Source organism: Talpa occidentalis, unplaced genomic scaffold, assembly GCF_014898055.3.
Source record: "Talpa occidentalis isolate TD23 unplaced genomic scaffold, MPIMG_talOcc4v2.1 talOcc4.4, whole genome shotgun sequence".
Classification (NCBI taxonomy): Eukaryota; Metazoa; Chordata; class Mammalia; order Eulipotyphla; family Talpidae; genus Talpa; species Talpa occidentalis.
Window position 1 is genome coordinate 52,924,835 of NW_023604295.1, and position 20,010 is coordinate 52,944,844.

The window sequence follows — 20,010 nt, forward strand, 5'->3', positions numbered from 1 at the left end:
TTTTTTCTACTTAACAGTTAACTCTTGCTAGTATAACCAAGTAAAACCACTTCACTAACTTGATGATAAATTTTGGAAGTGATTGGTTCTAGAGTAAAGATGAAGTTTGAATACGTGAATCCAGCCATCTTTGGAGTCTTGAGAGCCAGTGTTATTGGAACATGCTGAAAAATTAAATGGGAGCGATAGCCAAGGATAACTGCTTGACTTCAGGGCACATTCCAAAAGATGCTGAATCTGGCCACTTCTCTACTAGGCCTGTTGTAGACTCCAAAGGGACAAAATTGCCGATATTGCCACCTGCCTGTTCCTTCTCCATGCTTTATAATAGCAATAAACATTTCTTCCTCTGCGTTGGGTAATTGCACATAGTCTCAAACACTTCTGTCCCTGTTCTTTCCCTTTATTTCTGCAGGCATTGCATTTTAACTGCAGCAAAATGAAAACGTATGATGACCTTGCAGTAGGAAAAGCACTTGACAAAAATCAGGGAGTTTCAGGGACCATTTTCTATCCACCCTTATCAGTCTAACAAACCAGGAAAAATTGTGTCCAGTATAAAGTGAAGATGTTTACCAACAATGATGGGCTTGTAGCAAATTTGTTTCCACTCCACTCAACTAATCATCAGTTAGTGTCCCTTTTATTTACAGGGGTGAAAAGACATATTGTTGAGAACAGTTTTTTTCTTTGAAATGTACTGCCTTAGTTCAGGAAGCACCAAGAAAAGTCCTGGGTGTGTGCAAAATACAGTAAGATGTATCAAGTTTCTCTCATTTTGTAAACAAACTAAAAATTATAATTTTAGCACATGAGAACGTTTATGTAGATTCTACAATTGACCTTTGCTCTTTAATTCATTTCTCTACCAATAGTTAACTTCCTAATGAAGAGACGAGTTTATTTTCAAAAGTGAATTCTAGTCAATATTTTAATCCAAACTCAACATATTTCAATACATATATTTAAAAGTTTACTACATCATGCAAGATATAAAGCTGATTAGAATACCTTTACAATTCTATGAAAAAAGTACAGTAGAGAAAATTATATCTTTACATTAATCAACAAAATTTTAAGAATGGCATCTCATTCTCTTAGATCACTATAGGGTTTAGTGGTGATCTCCACAAAAACATAAAATGTCTTCTGTTGTGATTTTGTCCTTCATTATTCAAGTAAAATTGTGTGTCATCCAGTAGCAAAATCTTATTATTGGCATACATGAATGCATGTATACAAACCACGCTGCAAAAATTTGTTTTTTAAAAAAAATTGTACCCAGTCAGGCCTGACAAAGATTTTATAGATACTTCTAATCTAATCATTTCACCTTGTACTAGTAAATAACATCATTATTTTCTACTCCTGTTCATTTGCCAAGTTTTAGGAAAGAACATACTTACAAACACACACATGACAAGGCAGAATAAATGAAAGCCATAATAATAGAGACTTGCCTGAAGTCATTTCATTTTCATTCAACAAAAATTAATTTAACTCTAAAAACAGAGGCTAATGGTAAAGAACTACATAATAAAGTAGTACATTAGAGAGAAGATTAAGTTGAACTTCATTTTCCTTATAATAGAACTACACCACTTCTGTAAATAAGCATTTTATTTGGTCTGTTCTTTGGTGAAAACAGAGCTCTTATTTCATAGTTATACCAGATGAGTCTGTGCTCCACAAAAAAGAGAAATCAGACAATCTAAAAAAAAAATAATCAGCTACTGGTTGTCTTCATTCTTAGCACCGGGAATGGAGAACTCTGCTGTAAGCAATCTTCAGCAACTAACACTAGCCTCTGTATTTTAAATTGCCCAGTTTGACAGATTGCTGTCTTAAGACTGCTTCTTTCTAAAACATAGCTTTTTGTTTTTCCTACTTTTGCAAAAAGTGGTTTTCTGTATACTCAGAGTAGCTTATACTATTGGTGACTCTTCAAAATCAACTTCCTGGGCACTTGATGGCATCAAAATACCATTGTAAAAAATGTAGAGTAATACTAACTGAAGTTCACCTCTTAAAATTACTACTATTAAACAGAAGTCAATTCAAGTCTTTGGTTTTGGTGTAGTACTTAAAAATCATGGCAAACTAAATTATGTTCCCCTCCAAACCCTTATTTACTTATATTTATATAATAACCATCAGCAAAATGTTCCTTTTTTAAAAAGTTAGTTGATTACCAATAATGTCAATGCCAATGATTTGTGTGCTAAAATAACTTCATATTTCCAAGTACATACAGACATTTGATAAACTGTTTATTTCACCAAAATCAGTAATTGATAAAAAAGTTTACAAGAAATAGTCCTATAAGTGATGCTATATATCAAAATAGTGTTTTCTCATAGGTGTTTCAATTATTCTGCTATTTATGATCAAACTTTGAATTAAAACACCATCTTTGTCTTTTACAAATGACTTCACATGGATATAACCTTCATCTGAAAGGAGTTCTAAGTACATAGTTAAAGGGATGGGTCTGTTGGGTCTATTCATCTGGGATTGAATATGGCTTTATTCTTGGAAAGGATTTTATTGCAGTCTGCCCTGAAGTTGACTATCGCACCAGTTCACTACAACAAGAAGTGAGTGTAACCTTCTGCCCCCGTAACTATAACATCCATCCAGATCCGCATGGCTTCTGGCGATGGTGCCACCATGTAGTAGATTCTATCATGTGTCTTGACGCTGAAGGTAAGTGATGGATTAGGACTCTAAAAATCAAAAGAGGAAATGAGCATAAAACAAACTTCTTGGAACTGTAACATTAATAACATATATATGAAGACTACTTCTTCTTTAAAAGTTCCAATTTATGAAAATCTGTGTAGGCATTGCTTTTGCTCTATTATAACATGGGCCCCCACCCCCAACAGCTTTCTCAGGATTGACCATCTTTCTAGCTTCTCTGCACAAAAAAAGCACCTCACATAGAACTCAACAATCCTCTTATTAGTGCTACTTTATAAAGCTCTAGTAGGGAATCGAACTAATAGTGGGTGCTCCATAAATAGCAGCTGTTAACCTTAGCCTTGCTAGGTTCCATCTAGACCCTTCTCATAGATGGGTAGAAGTTCACTCACAGAAGCCTAGCACAGCTGCTTGGCAGGATCTCCTGAGTCAGTATGTCCAGAGTATTTCCTCACCTCACCTCACCTTCACTGTGACACTTTTTTTTTTGCAAAAAAGATGACTGTCTCAATCACTTTTATGTGTACTTTTCCAGCACTATTCTGATCACATGTATCCATTAAGTCAGAACAACAAATCACAATTGCTGAGGATTTTAAAAACATCTTTTCCTCCAACTTAACAAATTGTAGAACTCTGAAAACCAATGATTACCTTATTAGCATTCTTGAGGTGATCATAATATACTTCTTCAATGGCTTGAAAGTATATTACTCCTTTTAATTTAGCTTCATGCTTGTCTGCAATAATAGGTAAGTGTTAAGTATTTTATCACTTGACAGACAGACAAATTATAATTTTACTGTAGTTATTGAAATATTTATATATTATCTAAGATTAATTTAGATAATCTAGGTTGTGCATCAGCCAGGTTCTGTATTAATTAAAGGGGAAAAAGAATGGAATTATCAGCCCAAACTTTAGAGCGACTTTGCCCAAGGCTCTTCAGCAATCCACAGTCAAAAGATAACCCAGAACTACCGTCAAGTTAGCCTACAAAGTATAAACACTGTTGACAGTGACGCAAATTACTTCCCTGTATTCTCTAAGGCTGTCATTATGATAGAAACATTAACATGTAGATGTGTTGTAATGAAATTTGTATTGTATCTGCATTTGTATTTTATTTGTATTTTATCTGATTTTTATAATTTAAAATAATAGTCCACTAATATTTCTTTCTTATCAAATTCCTTGCCTAGCACGTTCTTTTCCCTGTTCCCAGTGGTTATATGTCAGTGATATCCCTCCAATGCAGCATTTTCCAAACTGTTTTCAAACCACCAAACAGGACATAAGACAAAACAACCCACCTAACAAACAGCACTGCTCGGTGATGTAATAAAGTACCTGAACTATCCCATAATTTAAACTCTGTATAGATCATGGTGCATGTGAGCATATAAAAGAATTTTAAAAGCAGGAATGAGGATGCAAAGACACTCTATCATATCCTGTTTGTGGAAGAGCAAATAAGAAAGCACCTCTTAGCAGGCAATTTTAAAACAAACACAGAAGTGCAAAAATCCTCTCAGCAATTACACTTCTAAAACTTCATTACATAAGTTCCACTTGTGCAAGAACAAAAGGATTTATGTTTGTTATAGCACAAGGGGCAAAAGAGCTGTTAAACTTTAAGAAGGATGCAATCACAGATCACAATGGACTCTACACAGCTTCTGCAGGCAGAGCTGCCTGTGCTATTTAGAGAAAAATCTTGAAACGCCATTATATATGAAAAATTCATGAATATAGTGAATAATTTGGTTCTAACTATATTAAAGAAAAATACACACACACACACAAACACAGAAACAAAAATGAATAGAGAAAATCTTAGAGGGCATTTCAGGCTTAACAGTAGGAGAAGGTCAGACCTTCTGTTTTGGGAAAGAGACTTGCTTTCAACATGAAGACCTTGTTGCAGTTTCAATTTCTTTTTTAAACCAATGCATGTGCCTTTTTCCAATAACAACAATAAAAAACTAGTTTGAAAAATAACAGCCCTGAGAAGCTCGGCAGAACATAAATCTGTTTAATTGCATTTAACCTAGTGTTTCCCTAACTTATTTCATTTATTTCTTCTTTGGCAAGAAATATTTTAACTAATACAATGTCCAGCGGGTTTCCACCAGTTTCTGTAAAACAGGTCAGTGTATCTCTCAAACACTTACTGCAAAGATTGGATCCTATAATAATTCATGGGGATAAAGTAATACTTTGTTTTCTGAAAAGTAGATATAAAAATAAAATCTGGAGATAAAAGTAAAATCTTGGGCCTCCCTGGTGGTGCAAGGGGTTAAGATACAACCTACGAAGATGTTCACAGCCTCTGCAGCATGAGTTCAATCCCTGGCCAGGGAGCAACCCACATGGCATGGCAGACCTCTCCTGATTCACCCACTGCTCCTCTCAGCAGTGTACTTTGGTCAATCTGCCTGTTTTGTTCCCCACTCTGTCTCTGGTGAATCCTCTCACCCCCCACACCTCTGGCCTGTACCCCAGCTCTTGTATGCATAACTAAATAAATCCTTTAAAAAAAAAGTAAAATCTTGTCAATGTTTCAAGCAAACAGTAAACTGGGGAATGAAAGTATTGGTCAGGCACTGCATATATGAGGATGGCCCCTGAAGAAGGAGGCCTCACAGCACGTTGTGAGCTAGTTAAGAGAATCAATAATGCTATTGTATAGTGAAAAGATGTTATTCATTTGGTCAGCGGCATTATCCCATTAATTTACAGACATATTTTTCTGTCTCATGTTACTTCAGAGACTCTCGTAAGACTATGTAGTTAATATGCAGAAGGCCAAGCACAGAGGCTAGGGTCCTGAACAAAACCAAGAGCTAAGCCTGCAGTTTCCAGCACCCCACTCACAGTCCCTGCACACAGACAAGGCCATTTGCCTCACTGACAAGCTGAAGGGTCGTGGTCCCGGTTTATTTTTGGAAAATTCTCTATGAGGCTGTGTGTGGATACTAGCACACAGCAAAATTTCATTTATGCCTTAAGACACTAAACCAGCACCTCTTATTAAATAGGTATCTTTTCTACTGTACTAACTGAAGAGAGAACATCTCTGGCTGCTTATAAAATCCAAGGCCAGAAGGCCCTAGAGAGACAAATAGGAAACTGGCTCCAGGACACAAGCTCCTGAGGCTACTAACAAACCATACCCAAAGAGATCCTAACTGAAAGCTATGTACCCCCTCATCCTCATGCCATCTTTGGGACTCCATAGCTAGTGCTTCTTATGCAACCTCACCTCCCTTCATAAACATATTCTGACCTCACACAATAGGTCAAAGGACTGAACTGTTATTTTTTAATTTATTATGCTGCTATACTTTACTATGGCTGAAAATGCTCCAAATGTGACAGTCACCCCAAAACAGAGACCCTCTAGAGCCTCTGGTGTGACACTAGTCATCTACTACAGCTGAAAAGAGAGCAGAGTTTAGCTGTGCTGATAATGGACGTGTTCATTGTGATCGGAGAGTAGGTGGAGGTTTTAAATTCTACACCAGTGGATGCCTGCATTTTTGGAATATTTGGTAGCATAGATTTCTCCTAATCCATCATTTAAAGCATCCAAAAATATTTGTCACTTGATAAATACTCATTTATTCCCTAGTTCACTGATGGGTTTTACTCTGTGCTTAACAGACTGTTCTAGTTTATAAAGTGTGTAGTTAGTGTCTGCCATCCAAGGCTGCCTGATTGTGTGTGACTTAAACAGGGCATAAGCCCCAAAATAAATAAATCCAAGCCATTTTTTTTTTTTGGCTTTGTGCCTTAGGATTTATAAGACAATATTTTGACCCTCCTCCCACATTTCATTTAATACTTATTTGATTTCAGTTTATTTCAGAACTAGAACATACTAATTCACATTTTTAAAGTAACCTATCAATTTCATTATGTTTAGAGAGGAAATTCCTATCATGCAGACTATATACTTTGAATATAAAACAATGTATATCTACAAAGTTCGTTTGCAGTTAGTTCTATAATGACCAGTCTACTCATTTACATCGTTGCCTTTGCTCTCTAGGGAAGGTTCCTGATTTGAATATACCACTTGGATTTTTTTTAATCACCCACCTGCATAGTAAGAGAATGTTCGCTTATTCCGATCAAAAACAAACCAACGTTTCTTCCAAGTTTTAATTTTTCCACCCATTTTGATGAGGAATCCGCGGCAGGTCTTCTCTGTGATTGATACGTGGTAACAGGTATCAATATTGTGGCCGGCGGTCTCCACGTGGCCCCGCAAATCAAAGTCTTCCTTCCGGACCGGCAGGTAGCGCGTAAGGGGGCGGGCCTGGAAGGGGAAACATCTCACCCAGAGTCCACAGCTTTCCCTCATATCACACATGTTTAGAAGCGGAGATGAACTGATAAGCCTAAACTCTAAAATGCCCATGTGGTTGTGAGAACTTAAGATAAACGTTAGCATCGGGAGCCTTTGAGGTGGTTAGTGTTTTAAGAAGGCTGCCACAATATGGGGAGAAAAAAATGAATAAACTCAGCGGATAGATTGCATTGCTTGAAATGAGCAGATGCAAAAAATGGAGAGGATTCCTCCACTATCAATTTTCTGTTAACGCTTCCTGCCACAACTTAACAGCCTTTCCCCTTCAGTCATCCGAGCATGACAAGATGGACTGATTAGTAAACACAGCTTCCACATACAGACCCCTCTCCCCAAGTTGTGCCTGTCAGCTTACACACACTCTCTGATGGAAGTGGAAGGTGGAGATGCATATTTTGAAGAGCGGAACTAAAATAAGTCAAGAAGTGGAATCAAAGCTGGAACTAATGAGCTGTCCAGCACTCAGAGCAGAGGGAGGCAGTGGAGACCTGTCCTCTACTTCACCTTGGTGGGAGTGGCCGTTCATCTAATCTGGGAGCACATGCCACCATGGGTACCATTCTAAAATGGGGTTTTATTTTAGTCTATTAAATAGTCCCACTCCTTTGCTCTGGGGAAAATGATGTAAACATATTGAGGGAAAATGTACAACTGACATTAAAATAGAATTGTGCTTTGAGGTTGGGGATCAGATACCAAACAGACACACTTTTGCTGTGGATCAGAATTTGACAGGTGTTTGGTACAGTGAATTAGATGAACGAGTTCCACTTTCCTTTTTGCTTTCAGTAGTTCGCCATCAATCCTATGGTACTTTGTGGACATATCACAGACTTACTGATATCCCAATGCACACTAAGTCTTAAAGACAGTGCTTGTTATGTTATTAAGATGCCAGCAAATAGAACGAATAAGGGAAAAAGTACCTTTTACCATTCTGTCTAGTCAATCATGGCAAAATGTATTTGAACTTTTATAATTATATGGTACTTAAAATTTTATTTTAATTCCTCAGAAAATGTTACGCAAGAAGCACTGGTGACAAGAACAGAGATTCAAATTCTACAATGACCAAGATAGGAAGCCAAACAAAATGGGTAGTTTTTCTTGAGTTCACTAATTTTGTGCACATGTTTGATATAGCAAAGGTCAACAGGGGATAATACTACAGCTGGAGGAAATAAGCCCCCAACACTAACCGCACCACCAAGGCAGTGGGAGGACAAAAAATAGAACCTGTTCCCTTCTCCAACCAAAGGTTTTAGTTTGGGTTCTATTTGTTTTTATTATCAAGCAGCTGCACTTTTCAAAGCTGCTCAAAAATTATTCTCCTTTTAAATATACTCCAAAAACTGGAGAAAAGAAAAAGTGCCCTTCCACTAAAATTTTCCATACAACATGAGAAAAATGTTATTTGCTTACTCGGTTCCACAGAATTTTAAATATACACACATATTTGCCCATTAGCACACATCTCTCTTAGGCATTACTGTCAGGTTCAAGGTGCGGTGGAAGGCAGCCTCTACAGACTGACCACCAGGGGGCACCCTACTCACATCCATCCAAATTGACCACCAACCTGTGCCCTTTGTTTCTCCCTTATTTTTACTTCTTTTTCAATTAATTTCTGCCTCTGGCTAGTTTCTTCCTGCAATTGTTTTTCCAGGAGTTCTCGGCGTCGTTTTTCTTCTTCGAGAGCTCGTTTTTTGGCTTCCATTTCCCGTTCCTAAATATCGTCATGGGGAACAAATTGCATTTTAAAACATATTGGATATACTTGAATAATTTCAACTATATCAAAATTCTTATTAAACAATTCTTGGTTTTATAATCTAGCTCTTTACAATGTATAACATAAACTAAAACAACCCATAAATGCCTTTCTCATTGCTTTCAAAATCATCCTATACAGAAATGCAACCATTAAATTTAATTAACAATTGAATATGGGCCTTAAGTGAAAATCCAGCTTGTGACTATAGTCATTTTATAATGATGGTCTCAACCTCCTATTTTTAATAAAAAGCCTCCCAAACTGTCTGTAGTCATGTGATTTCCTCCTCCCTTTGACTGTTGCCTGCTAACTGAAGGCCATCCGGGCTTCCGATCCGTGCTGTTGCTGTGCAGCTTCCCAGCTGAAGGTCGCAGAGGAAGCACGTGGGGAAGTCAGAAGAGGAAAGGAGGTGCCCTTAGGGCAGGATGCAAAGGCATTTTGGGGGATTCCTAAGGAAGTTCATATTCTGGCTTGGAATACAGTCACAACATGCGATTTTCAATATCACAATGGTGCAATTAATGCAAGGAGGGAGGCAAGGGAGGGAGAAAGCTGCAGACATGACATTTCTCTTGTTCCTGCCAGGAACACAAAGTGGCCATGGGGGGCAGGGGGAGGGATATAGTACAAAGCATTTATTTCAGTTTATGGTAACATTGCACATTTTAAATTAGAGGAAATTGTAGTGAAGCAAAGAGCCTTAGAAATCATCTAACAACCTTACTGTTCAGATAAGAAAACCAGGCTGAGAAAGTTTGAGTGACTGCTTTAAGATCACACTGCTTAATGAGGTCTGTGGATCATTTCCTGATGCCAAGTGCAGAGCATCTTCAACCATCACTGACCACTGGGGTAAAGATATCAAGCCTACCCTGGATTCAAGCAGCCGTGTCTTCTCTGCATGAGCCTGCTTCAAAAGTCTCTCCATTTCTTCTATTCTTGAAATATTTGAAGTGCTGGCACTGAATGAAATACAAAAGTCTCTCAAGAATATTGCTACAGGTCTCTCTCTCGCTCTCTCTCTCTTTCTCTCTCTCTCTCTCTCTCTCTCTCACACACACACACACACACACACATGTTCAAAGGAAATATACAAGTGAAAGGATGTTACTTAGGAAATTCATTGGCCTGAAGAAGCAGGTCAATTCAACTCTGAAATTTTTGGAGTATTCTGCTTGACTGTATTTTGCTTCTTAAACTGAGGTTAAGCTGGTTGGTGTCCACTGCCAAAATAAAGTGTTTGACTCATAAACAAGTATACCAAAATGAACCTTAGAAAATATCCTCTCAAACTGCTTTCTCCGCAGTCTAAATGTTAGACCCATGGCTAGCTTAATAATTCAGAGGTGCCAGACCAACAAGACTATAACCACAGGTTATACAAAGAACACTTAAACTTTGCAGCCATCTTATTTGGCTTGGGAATTATGTGTCACAAGTTGTTTATTGCTTGTACTTTTATACATGTGGTCATTTTATATCTTAAATAATGACACCACTGAGAAATGTCTTTTCTTATAGGTGTAAAGAATGGCAGTGTTGAGTTATGTCAGTGATATCCATTGAGCATAACCAATGCAAACAATAAAAAATTCAATGGCTATATGGATGGAGCAGGAAGGCATTAAGCAAAAAAGGATGGAGCTGGAAGTTAAGCAAAATAAGTCGGAAGAAAAAAGATAAATTGTTTTATATGGAGTATAGAAAAACTGAACAAGGATTAGGAAAAAGACAAAACTTGCTAGCTGACCATAGATCTGAGACATCTAGCAGGTGAGAGGGAGGGAAAGAGGTCAAAACAGACGTGGGAAGAACCATGATGATGGTTCTCGGGTGCTTTGGTGGTAGGAAAACTACGGGGACAACACCTGAGGAGAGAAATCAAATACTGTTGAAAAATCAACAATGATATAAGAAAATTAATAAATAAATTTGAAAAAAATCAGTGGTGCCAGTGGCTTGGAGTGATAACAAAGAGAGTTGAATAGACAGACCACTGAGGCTTTTTAGGGCAGTGACAATATTCTCTGTGATAAATCATGATGGGTACACTTCACTGTACATTTGTCCAAATGCACAGAATGTACAACATCAAGAGTGGCCATCATAGACTTTGGATGACAATAATGTGTCAATGGAGCGTCACTAATCCTAACGATGTAATCCTCTGGTGGTAGGTGTTGACAATATGGAAGGTTGTGTATCTGTGGTGTCAAGGGCTACGCGGAAAGCTCTACTCCCCTCAATTTTGTTGTGAACTTCAAACTACTGCTAAAAAATTGTCTCTAAAAAATCAGTATTACCAGCCCCACTGCAAAATATATCCATGGAGGGGGAACATCTGTAGGAGTGGGGGATCTGTACAAGTTTACCAATTAGATATTACTTTGAAGGGTCACCTTCGGCCAAATTTTAGTCAGGTTTTTCTTCATGACAAAAGCAAGAAAACAGCAATTTCTTCTCACTATTTTCATGAGTTGTTAGGGAAGATAAAAAAAATAAATTTTGTTTTCTTCAGACAGCAGGAATTAAAGTAAAACATCTTTAGTTTTTGTGTAGAAGCTATTTCTTCCCATTTATCTGACCTCACTGATAGAAAGAAGACAAACTTCATCAGCTCAACTGAGAAAGCCTAAGACAAACAAGCTGTCTATAGAACAGCACGCAATTTGTGTTTATACGTCATGGTGCCCTGTAGACAGCGGATGTGTATATGTCTCCATTTAATTTGGAAATAATTTGAGTTTCACTGAGTCTCGGATCTTAAAAACGCACAAATTAAAAAAAGAAAACTCATCAGTAATCTATGTGTCTCCATGTGTCCCTTAGTCCTTTCTGTGATAGCTACGACAGCCCCATTTTTCATTACATTTTGTCTGAACATTGTTAGTTACAGGACCATCACAGTTTGGACAGGATGGTCAGAATCTTGATGTTTATATTAAGATCGAAATTTCTCTTTCTACAGTTTCCATCCATAGGCCTAATTAGGTCCCTGAAAAACACACACAACTTATTCAGATGAACTGGTTGGAAATAACCTGGTTAGAAACAAATATTTTCAGTTCAGCTTTCAAATATTTGTAATTTTGGCACAACTTAGGGACAAGCTTTCAAACATTTACCTATCTTTAAATATTGTTAAACACACTTTAGAACTTTTCAAGGTGGTTTTTGGTTATTTAAGAATATTTCTATTTAGGGCCTCCCCTGGTGGTGAAGCAGTTGAGCGCTGGGTTGCGAAGCTGCCCACAGCCTCTGCAGCGCCGGTTCGATCCCCGGCCCCCGGTGAGGGTCCCACATGTCGCACAGACCTCTCCTGCCGCCCGCTGCTTCCCTCAGCAGTGTACTTCATCAATCTGCCTGCTCTGCTCTCCCCTCTGGCTCTGGTGAATTGTGTCACCCTCCTGCACTTCTGACTGTACCCAGTGCTTGCATAAATAAATAAATCTTTAAAAAAAAAAAAGAATATTTCTACTTAATATTCTGCCCATTATATTCAATCTGCTTATTTGTAATATTTCCACAAACACTACCTTCTCTGGGTCATTCTGTAATTTTAGCAAAATAGGTATTTTATGCAGATATTATCAATTGCTGTTTTCTAAGACCAAGACCTGTTTCTTAAGTTGTATGTTTGCTTACAGTGTATAATGATGCTGAAAAAGCAAAAGCATCATCTGATGTAAGTAACATTCTGATAGACACAAAAATGGTGTCTAAACAAAAGTGAAAGGAAAACGTACCCACAACTCTGAGTAATTCTATAAATCTACGAATGTTTTTTTGTGACATAATAAACCACAAGACTAAATTTTTATGACTAGATTTTCAGCATAAGCTTATCACTTTAATATATATACAATTTCAGGTTATTTTATATACATCCTTTTTGAAAATCTTAGGAAAAGAAAAATTTTTAGTCCTTTATTTCTCACCTATCTTCAAAAAGTTTCCAATTAAAGATGTGTTGTCAAAACACAAATTCCAAACTTAGTTCCTTACTACCCATTTCCCTGATGTTTATCAGATTATTTTCCAGCACAGCAATGGGTGCAAACTTATCACCACTGGCATGAATTCTTTCAAGGTAGATGGTAGCACAGCAGAGAAACACCTGTTTTTTTCTCTCTCCCTTTTTAGTGCTCCTCTTAGGGGCATCTTCTACTTGGCTTCAAATTTTTGACATTCAGAGGATCTGATAGCACAATGAAATAAATACTATCAGTAACTCTGGCCTCGGCGGTTGGCTCTCCATGATCTATAGCAGCGCTGTGTGCAGGCAATTTGAGAAATGATGGTGGTCATGCCTAACTCCTTCCAGGAATGACCACCCTGTAACAACGCTGTGTTCTTAATGCTTTCTCTTTTTCTACTTTAGGAAAACATTCTAGGAGTGAGTGGGTGAGAAAATAAAAACAAATGAAGGTTTTGCCATCCACTGTGCTTAAGTCCCCAGACTGAACTTGTACCATCTGTAAACAGAATAGAAGCAGTTCTGTTTAGGTACTTTCCTATCCTCACTGCAGCACTGCTCTCTCTGAAGGTTAATTATGAAAGATGGATATATGGAATGCTAATTTGAAGGGGAAGTTGGGGGCTGGGGAGTGGAAAATGGAGAAAGAAAAACACCAAGATAGGAAAATACACAAAGTATATTTATTTTTAAAAGCTGGCTTAAGTAGGAAGGAAAATAAAAGCTCAAGCTAATAGGAGTTCTCTGAGGAATAGAAGTATAAAATTCTCATACTTGAGAAGAGGGGAGAGAAGCCTATTGATATTTCAAAATATCAATACAAGGAGCCAAAGAAACCTAGGACGTTTCTGAGACTACTACAATGGGAAAATTAACTGCATTTTATAGTCTTTTATAATTGTATCATAATTGATGACTATATGTTCCCCTTTCTCAATTTGGTCCACATCTAACTGGCCCATTTACTGCGCCAGGTGTTTTGTCTTGGAGGGGAGGGTACCCTCTGGCTTGTCTGACACCCTCTCAGGGCAGCTGGCGCTACCTGACCCCCCACCACACATACACACACACACACACACACACACACACGCACACACACAGCGCGAGATGCTTTGATGATGAACTGCTGTACACACTCCCTCAATGGAGTCATATAAAATTAAAGAGGAAAACTGATAGTGAGATACAACCTCTTCTACTACTGAATAAATGACATACTAAGCTCTAACATGAAATAATAATTATCTTTATTCTTTAATCTTAAGTAATTTTCTCCTTGCCTCGGGTCATTCCCATGTGACAAGCAGCAGTACAGTGCACATGGCTGCTCTAGTGGTTTTCCCCAGGAACTGCTTTCCTTCTCTGATCTCTGATAACATCTCAACCATTAAAGGCAGAATTAAAACACACTGTAGTCTACTTACCACATATCCTTTTCTCCTTCCTTTGTATATCTTGCCTATAATGTCTGGTTATATTTTGGTCTCTCATATTTATTTATTTATGAAACACAAAACCAAAGCTAAGGATATCTTGCTGACATGACTTTCCTTCTCTGTATCACTCATTGGGGAGGTGGGATGAGAGGAGGAGCAAATTATTCAAATCTTTGTGAGGAAAGAAATTATATTTCCATGATGGTTATTTTCCACCAAAATATTTTAAAATCCATCATCCCCTTGGATTCAAAAGGCAATCCTTCTATTTTGGAGATTAGGAAAGCAGGACAAGAGAAGTCTGTGATCTGCTTCAAGCAGCACAATCAGCTGTCAGGTTGAGCCAAAGAGTAGAGTCTTCCTCTTCCCAGACTGTGGCTTCACTGCCATAGAGGGAAGCCTGTGGTGGAAAGTACCCAAGTGGACATTTCATTTGAGACACATGAGTGTTCAATTTATATTTATTGAATACTGGATATTTCTTGGGTGGAAATCATAATGGTTCTCTGCTAATTGAAACAGATAGGCCAAACAGAAAAATAGTGAAGGTGAAAATATGTCCATTTTGATATCCATAGGTATTTAGTCAGCCAACACTTACTGAATCTCTACCATATCTGAATCTCTATCAATATCCCTGCTAGGTGTAGGAACCAAATGATAGTTAGACAGTCTCCTTGATATAGAGAAATGTACCTATTAATTATTCAAGAAAATTTTTTACCCTTCAATGTTATCAGTGATAGAAAAAAGTATCAAATACCATTAGAACACAGAAGGAGAAACCCTAAATTTCATGATTTTCCAACTTAAGTTTAAGCTTGAAGGATGAGGAACATTTCTCCAGGCTAGGATAGGAGTGGAGGGTTGAGGGAAGGTAAAAATATTTTGTAATTACAGGCGTTATTAGTAGTTCAATGAGTAATGAATAGTTAGACAGTCTCCTTGATATAGAGAAATGTACCTATTAATTATTCAAGAAAATTTTTTACCTTCAATGTTATCAGTGATAGAAAAAAGTATCAAATACCATTAGAACACAGAAGGAGAAACCCTAAATTTCATGATTTTCCAACTTAAGTTTAAGCTTGAAGGATGAGGAACATTTCTCCAGCTAGGATAGGAGTGGAGGGTTGAGGGAAGGTAAAAATATTTTAATTACAGGCGTTATTAGTAGTTCAATGAATAATAAAATGAAAGGGAGAAATGACTGCAGATTGTGGTGTGCTGGTAAACCAGCTCTCAGGGGAAAAACAAAAACCGTATTTATTTACATTTTATTCAATATATGCAGATTTATGTTGAGTAAATACTCTCACCTCACCATGGTTAATTTCAAACTAGCAACACGATATCACTGATCAAAGTTAGGAGATAAGTACAGTTGGCTCTTGGCAGCCAGTATGGGCCAAGTCCAGCCAACTGCTGACTGCAGAACATGCTAAGAAAAGGTGGCTTCAAGGAGCCTAGACACAAATGAACAAACCACATGATTCCAAGGCTAGGACTAATGGAGTCAAAGACACAGAGATCTGAGAATTCATTTCCCTCACAATTAGAACCTCTGTGAAGTATAACAGAAGAGAATCATGGGGAGTTGGGTTAGATCTAGAAAGCTGGGCTGAGTCTGACTTTATTTAAAAGGTCTCACACATCCGGGTAAAAAAAAATCCTTCAAAGTACCTACTCTATTATTGGAAATTATTTTTCAGTTAATCAAAAGCAATCCTAATGATGCCTGGAGTCAACCAACAGAGGCAAATCAATTTTGAAGCACAGTATACATGAGAACTTAAATGTAATAAAATAAAGGAGAAGGGTGGGTTATATGACATGTGACTGGGTAAGCTGCATGGGATACAAAGGAACTACTTTCAGGGGCCACTGCAACACTCAGTTTTCTTCTGCAGTGTAGACTCTATGTCTCAGAAATTTGGTCATAAACATATACAGACTGCCTCAAATTGACACCTTTACTTTTTGAGATCAGGAGGTGCTATTCCAAACCAGAAAACTTACCGATGAATAACTCTTACCTAGAGATATTGTCAGGTGAGCAAGCAGAAATGCTGGTCTCCATGCTATCTGAGCTGTCAAGGCTCAAAGTATCAAAGGCCTGATCTTTATAGCTATGATCGGGGTAGTGGAAACTATTCAGGTAGACATTTGATTCAGATGCAGTGCGGTTGTAAAACTCAGAAGATTTCTGCCTTTGTCTTTCACTCATCTGTTGGTGATTATACCCTGAGGAAAGAGCCATAAATATGTTAGTATGCCTTGTTTTTCAGTCTTAGATCTTCCTAGACTCAAACCAGCAGCCCAAAACATCTGCCTATGAGATGAGGGGCTGGTTATAATTTGTTTTGAAGCCACAAAGATCAAAGCAATAGCATCATGCTCAGTGCAAGCAAAAGTTTCAAAGAAGTGGTCATGTGAGTGATCTTTGTTGTCAACGGATCACTTGACACTTTCCTATTCCATTCCTACATCTCAGCACAGCTGAGAACAATACATCAGCACACGCAGAGACAGACACACACAAACACACAACAAAAACTGGCCTGGTTCCTCTAAAAATAGCCTGGTTCAAAAGAAGGCAAGTGACAAACATTAGGGTCTTAGCATAGTCACTTCTTCATTGGGAAATAAACCCAAGTACTACTCTGTTTGGTTGTAAAACAGCAGGTGGATCATTCAATTATAGGATTTGAGAAGATTATATCTCACTTGTAATATCACTAACACATTTAATATGGTTAAATCTCAAACTGTACATTGTTTTCATGCTATTTTTTTTCAGTTTCCCTTGTCAGCTAATTACTTATTTAAAACACTCACTGTCAACAATTCTTCTAATGGTTATATACCTCTTAATTACTTTATATAATATAGTTCTCTTTTTCCACCTTAGCCATCAGTTTTCAGCTAGCTGGTGATATCAACCACATGAAAATGTAGGGATTATATCAATAGGAGCAACATCTCATCAATGCGGTGTTTCCCTTGCCCTGGCACTTGGTCAGCTGGCTCATTAGGTCGCTGGCTCTACTTGGTGTTATTGCTATAGCCTGCTCTCTGGTAGCAGATTTTGGATGTCACAAATCCAAATATTCTTCCTTCCAACTCTCTGCTAAGCACATTCTTAGGAAACAGGGATCATACTTATAAACATTCCCTAATGCATTAAAGATACTTCTTCAGCTTCAGCCTGCAATCTCTCCCATTCTACCAGACCAATTACGAGTTGACAATGGAACCATTTGAATTTCACATCTTTTCTTGTGCTCTATCTGCTTCCCAGTGAGGCTTAGTTGTCAATGAAATAACCAAAGAGCTTCAGAGGGCAAAAGAAGGCAAGTCATTCCAAACAGCTTCCTCAGCTACATATAAAACATTTCAATTTAAAAACAGAAGCTCCATCTATGGTGCTAGAACAAAGTGCTAGACACCAGAAATTTCTACAAAATGATTCTAGTTCCAGGAGGAGTTTTCATGCCATTAGTATTTGTTTGAAGCAGTTTTAGTTCAGAGTAAGGCATTTCTGGGAAAATAGGTTTCTTAATATATCAGTTAGTTGTGATTATAAATGACAAATGCCCCTCCCCCGACATATATGTGTAAACAATACACATCACTTAGCTTAAGGAAGATGCAACAAAAGCACACAAACTATGGGACTCAAAATAGACTATCATTAATCATCATGATGAATGCATGAAGCACTTAATGAAGCCAAGGCAGTCATGACCACGGAGCTGGTGCCTTTTTTAAAGAAGAAAGGCCAAAGAACTTGTTCCCCGAATATTTACCTTTGATGCTTGAACTTTTGGAATTACTAATTGCTCCTTTTAGATTGTTTCCAATTATTCATTATGAAAAGGAAGGGGACAAAAAAACCAGAAATTATTTGAAAGGGTCATATGAATCTTTCCTTTTCCTTCAAAAGGGGCAGGTGGCCAAAAAAACTTCCACATTGGCACCAAATTACATAGAAGACATTTTTTTGTTTTATTATGACCAACATAGCTCTACAAGGCAGTCGTGTAATTGAAACCAAAAAAGAACGATCTCCTTAGCAATGACTGTGCCACAATCTCCCCTAATCCTTGGTTTTTTCGTAATGAGGAAAAACTAGCCTGCAATGCTACTAACACTTATAACAAAAGCAGAAAAGAGGATGACTGTATTTTTTCTTACAGCAACAGTATACCCTGCTCCTTGGATCTTTCAGGATTTTTTTTTCCAAAAGTACCACAGAATAAGAACATGAACTTGACCTTCAGGTGAGGTAAACTAAAATGACTCCAATAGTTCTGCTGCAGGTACAATTGGAGCTGAGTTCCAAGTGCGCTGTGCTAAGGACGTGAACACACAGTCTCAGGTCACTCACTACTTGTTGAGGTTTGATCTGATGTCCGAGAGAATCTCCTGTCATTCTGGAGGTAGGAAAGGAGCTTTCATTTTTGAGGCACCTTGCAGTAAACAGCCTGCTGCTCAGGCGCATCTCTCTCCAGGTCAGGACTGTAGTTTCCCCCAGAGTCCGTGCAAGAGGGTGTCTGCCTTACAGAGTGGAGCTGCCTAATCCCCATGCACTCAACCCCCAGCTGGCATAGCCTGCTCCTAGCAAACAAGTCCCCAAACCAAGTTAGCCCTGCTATTACAAAAGGGTCCTCTCCACGGGCACCCTGGAATTGCACCAGAGCTGGTTTGGGGATTCAGGATCTGCCCTGACCATCCAAAGGCAAAGGTGTTATTGATAGAGAAAACATGATGGGAGAGCAAGGAGCTCTTGGTATGAGGTTCAAGAAGAAGTGCTGTGTAGAGGAGGAGCCCAGAACAGGAATGAGCCTGCTCAGGGAGGGCATGTGTGTGTCCTGTTCACCACAGGATCTGTATTTATTTAGCATAAGGGTGTCACTGAATAGTCAAGGAATGAATTCATTCTCTCGAATGAATTTGATCAATTCCAACTGTGTTAATGGCCAAATAAGGAACTGGAATGCATCTGTTCTTTGGGGTGGGGAAAGTAACTGAATTGGGAAAAGGAGACATTCCCAACCCAAGACTCCTTTTTTTTTTTCTCTTAAATTATGTAGAGAATAATAAGAGTAATAGTTGTGGGAACAGCAACTAAAAAGTAACAAGGGCCTTATAAATGTTTTAACTCTATCCTTTCCAGACAAAAGCAGCTATTAGGAGAGGGAGTTTCTAAGGTTTATGAAGTAACACCTGGTAATATCTGAGGCTCATCAGTCAGCATAGCACATACAAGAAGCCAGACCCACTCACCTCTCTTCACTGTCTGAGGAGTCAATATAGCGGATCTGCAAAGTCTATTTTTTTTTTAAATTTTTTAATGCCGCTCTTTATGAGCGCTGGGTAACTGGACCTTAACTATCCTTTGTGAGTTAACAACTATGGGATTTGTAATCTTGCCAATATTTTCCAAATGGGTGTTATATACTTTAAATAGTTATCTGTATCTTAATATAGAAAATGAGATGACTTAAAATTATAACTTGTGTTAAAGAGTATAAAATTAATCAGTATTTCTGATAATGCAGTGTCTTATAGCTCACCTGTGGAGAAATTCATTCTTCCTAACCAGAATCCACAGTCAGAAGATGAAGTGCAGGATAAGTCAGGAATGAAGGAGAGTGATAGAAAAAGGGAAAAAGATACAAGATCAAAAAGGATGACAAGGGGACAGGAAAACTATACAACATGCAATCAATGATCATGTTAG

The 20,010-nt window shown here is 38.0% G+C and overlaps 1 protein-coding gene across 4 annotated transcripts in view; it reads right to left on the reverse strand.

Annotated features, from left to right (window-relative positions):
* Positions 1–1,795: 1,795 nt before the first annotated feature.
* PHLDB2 (pleckstrin homology like domain family B member 2) overlaps positions 1,796–20,010 on the reverse strand; it is a 103,084-nt gene continuing 84,869 nt past the window's right edge. For 2 of the 4 annotated variants that reach the window (XM_054700605.1, XM_054700606.1), the window contains exons 13-19: positions 19,844–19,864; positions 16,301–16,508; positions 9,724–9,814; positions 8,658–8,804; positions 6,808–7,027; positions 3,358–3,443; positions 1,796–2,726 (exon numbers count right to left, since the gene is read on the reverse strand). In XM_054700605.1, coding sequence (XP_054556580.1) covers positions 2,586–2,726; positions 3,358–3,443; positions 6,808–7,027; positions 8,658–8,804; positions 9,724–9,814; positions 16,301–16,508; positions 19,844–19,864 — 914 coding nt within the window. In that variant the 3' untranslated portion in view covers positions 1,796–2,585. The remainder of the gene's footprint in view (positions 2,727–3,357; positions 3,444–6,807; positions 7,028–8,657; positions 8,805–9,723; positions 9,815–16,300; positions 16,509–19,843; positions 19,865–20,010) is intronic. The other 2 variants (XM_054700604.1, XM_037525576.2) reach the window with 1 other exon arrangement.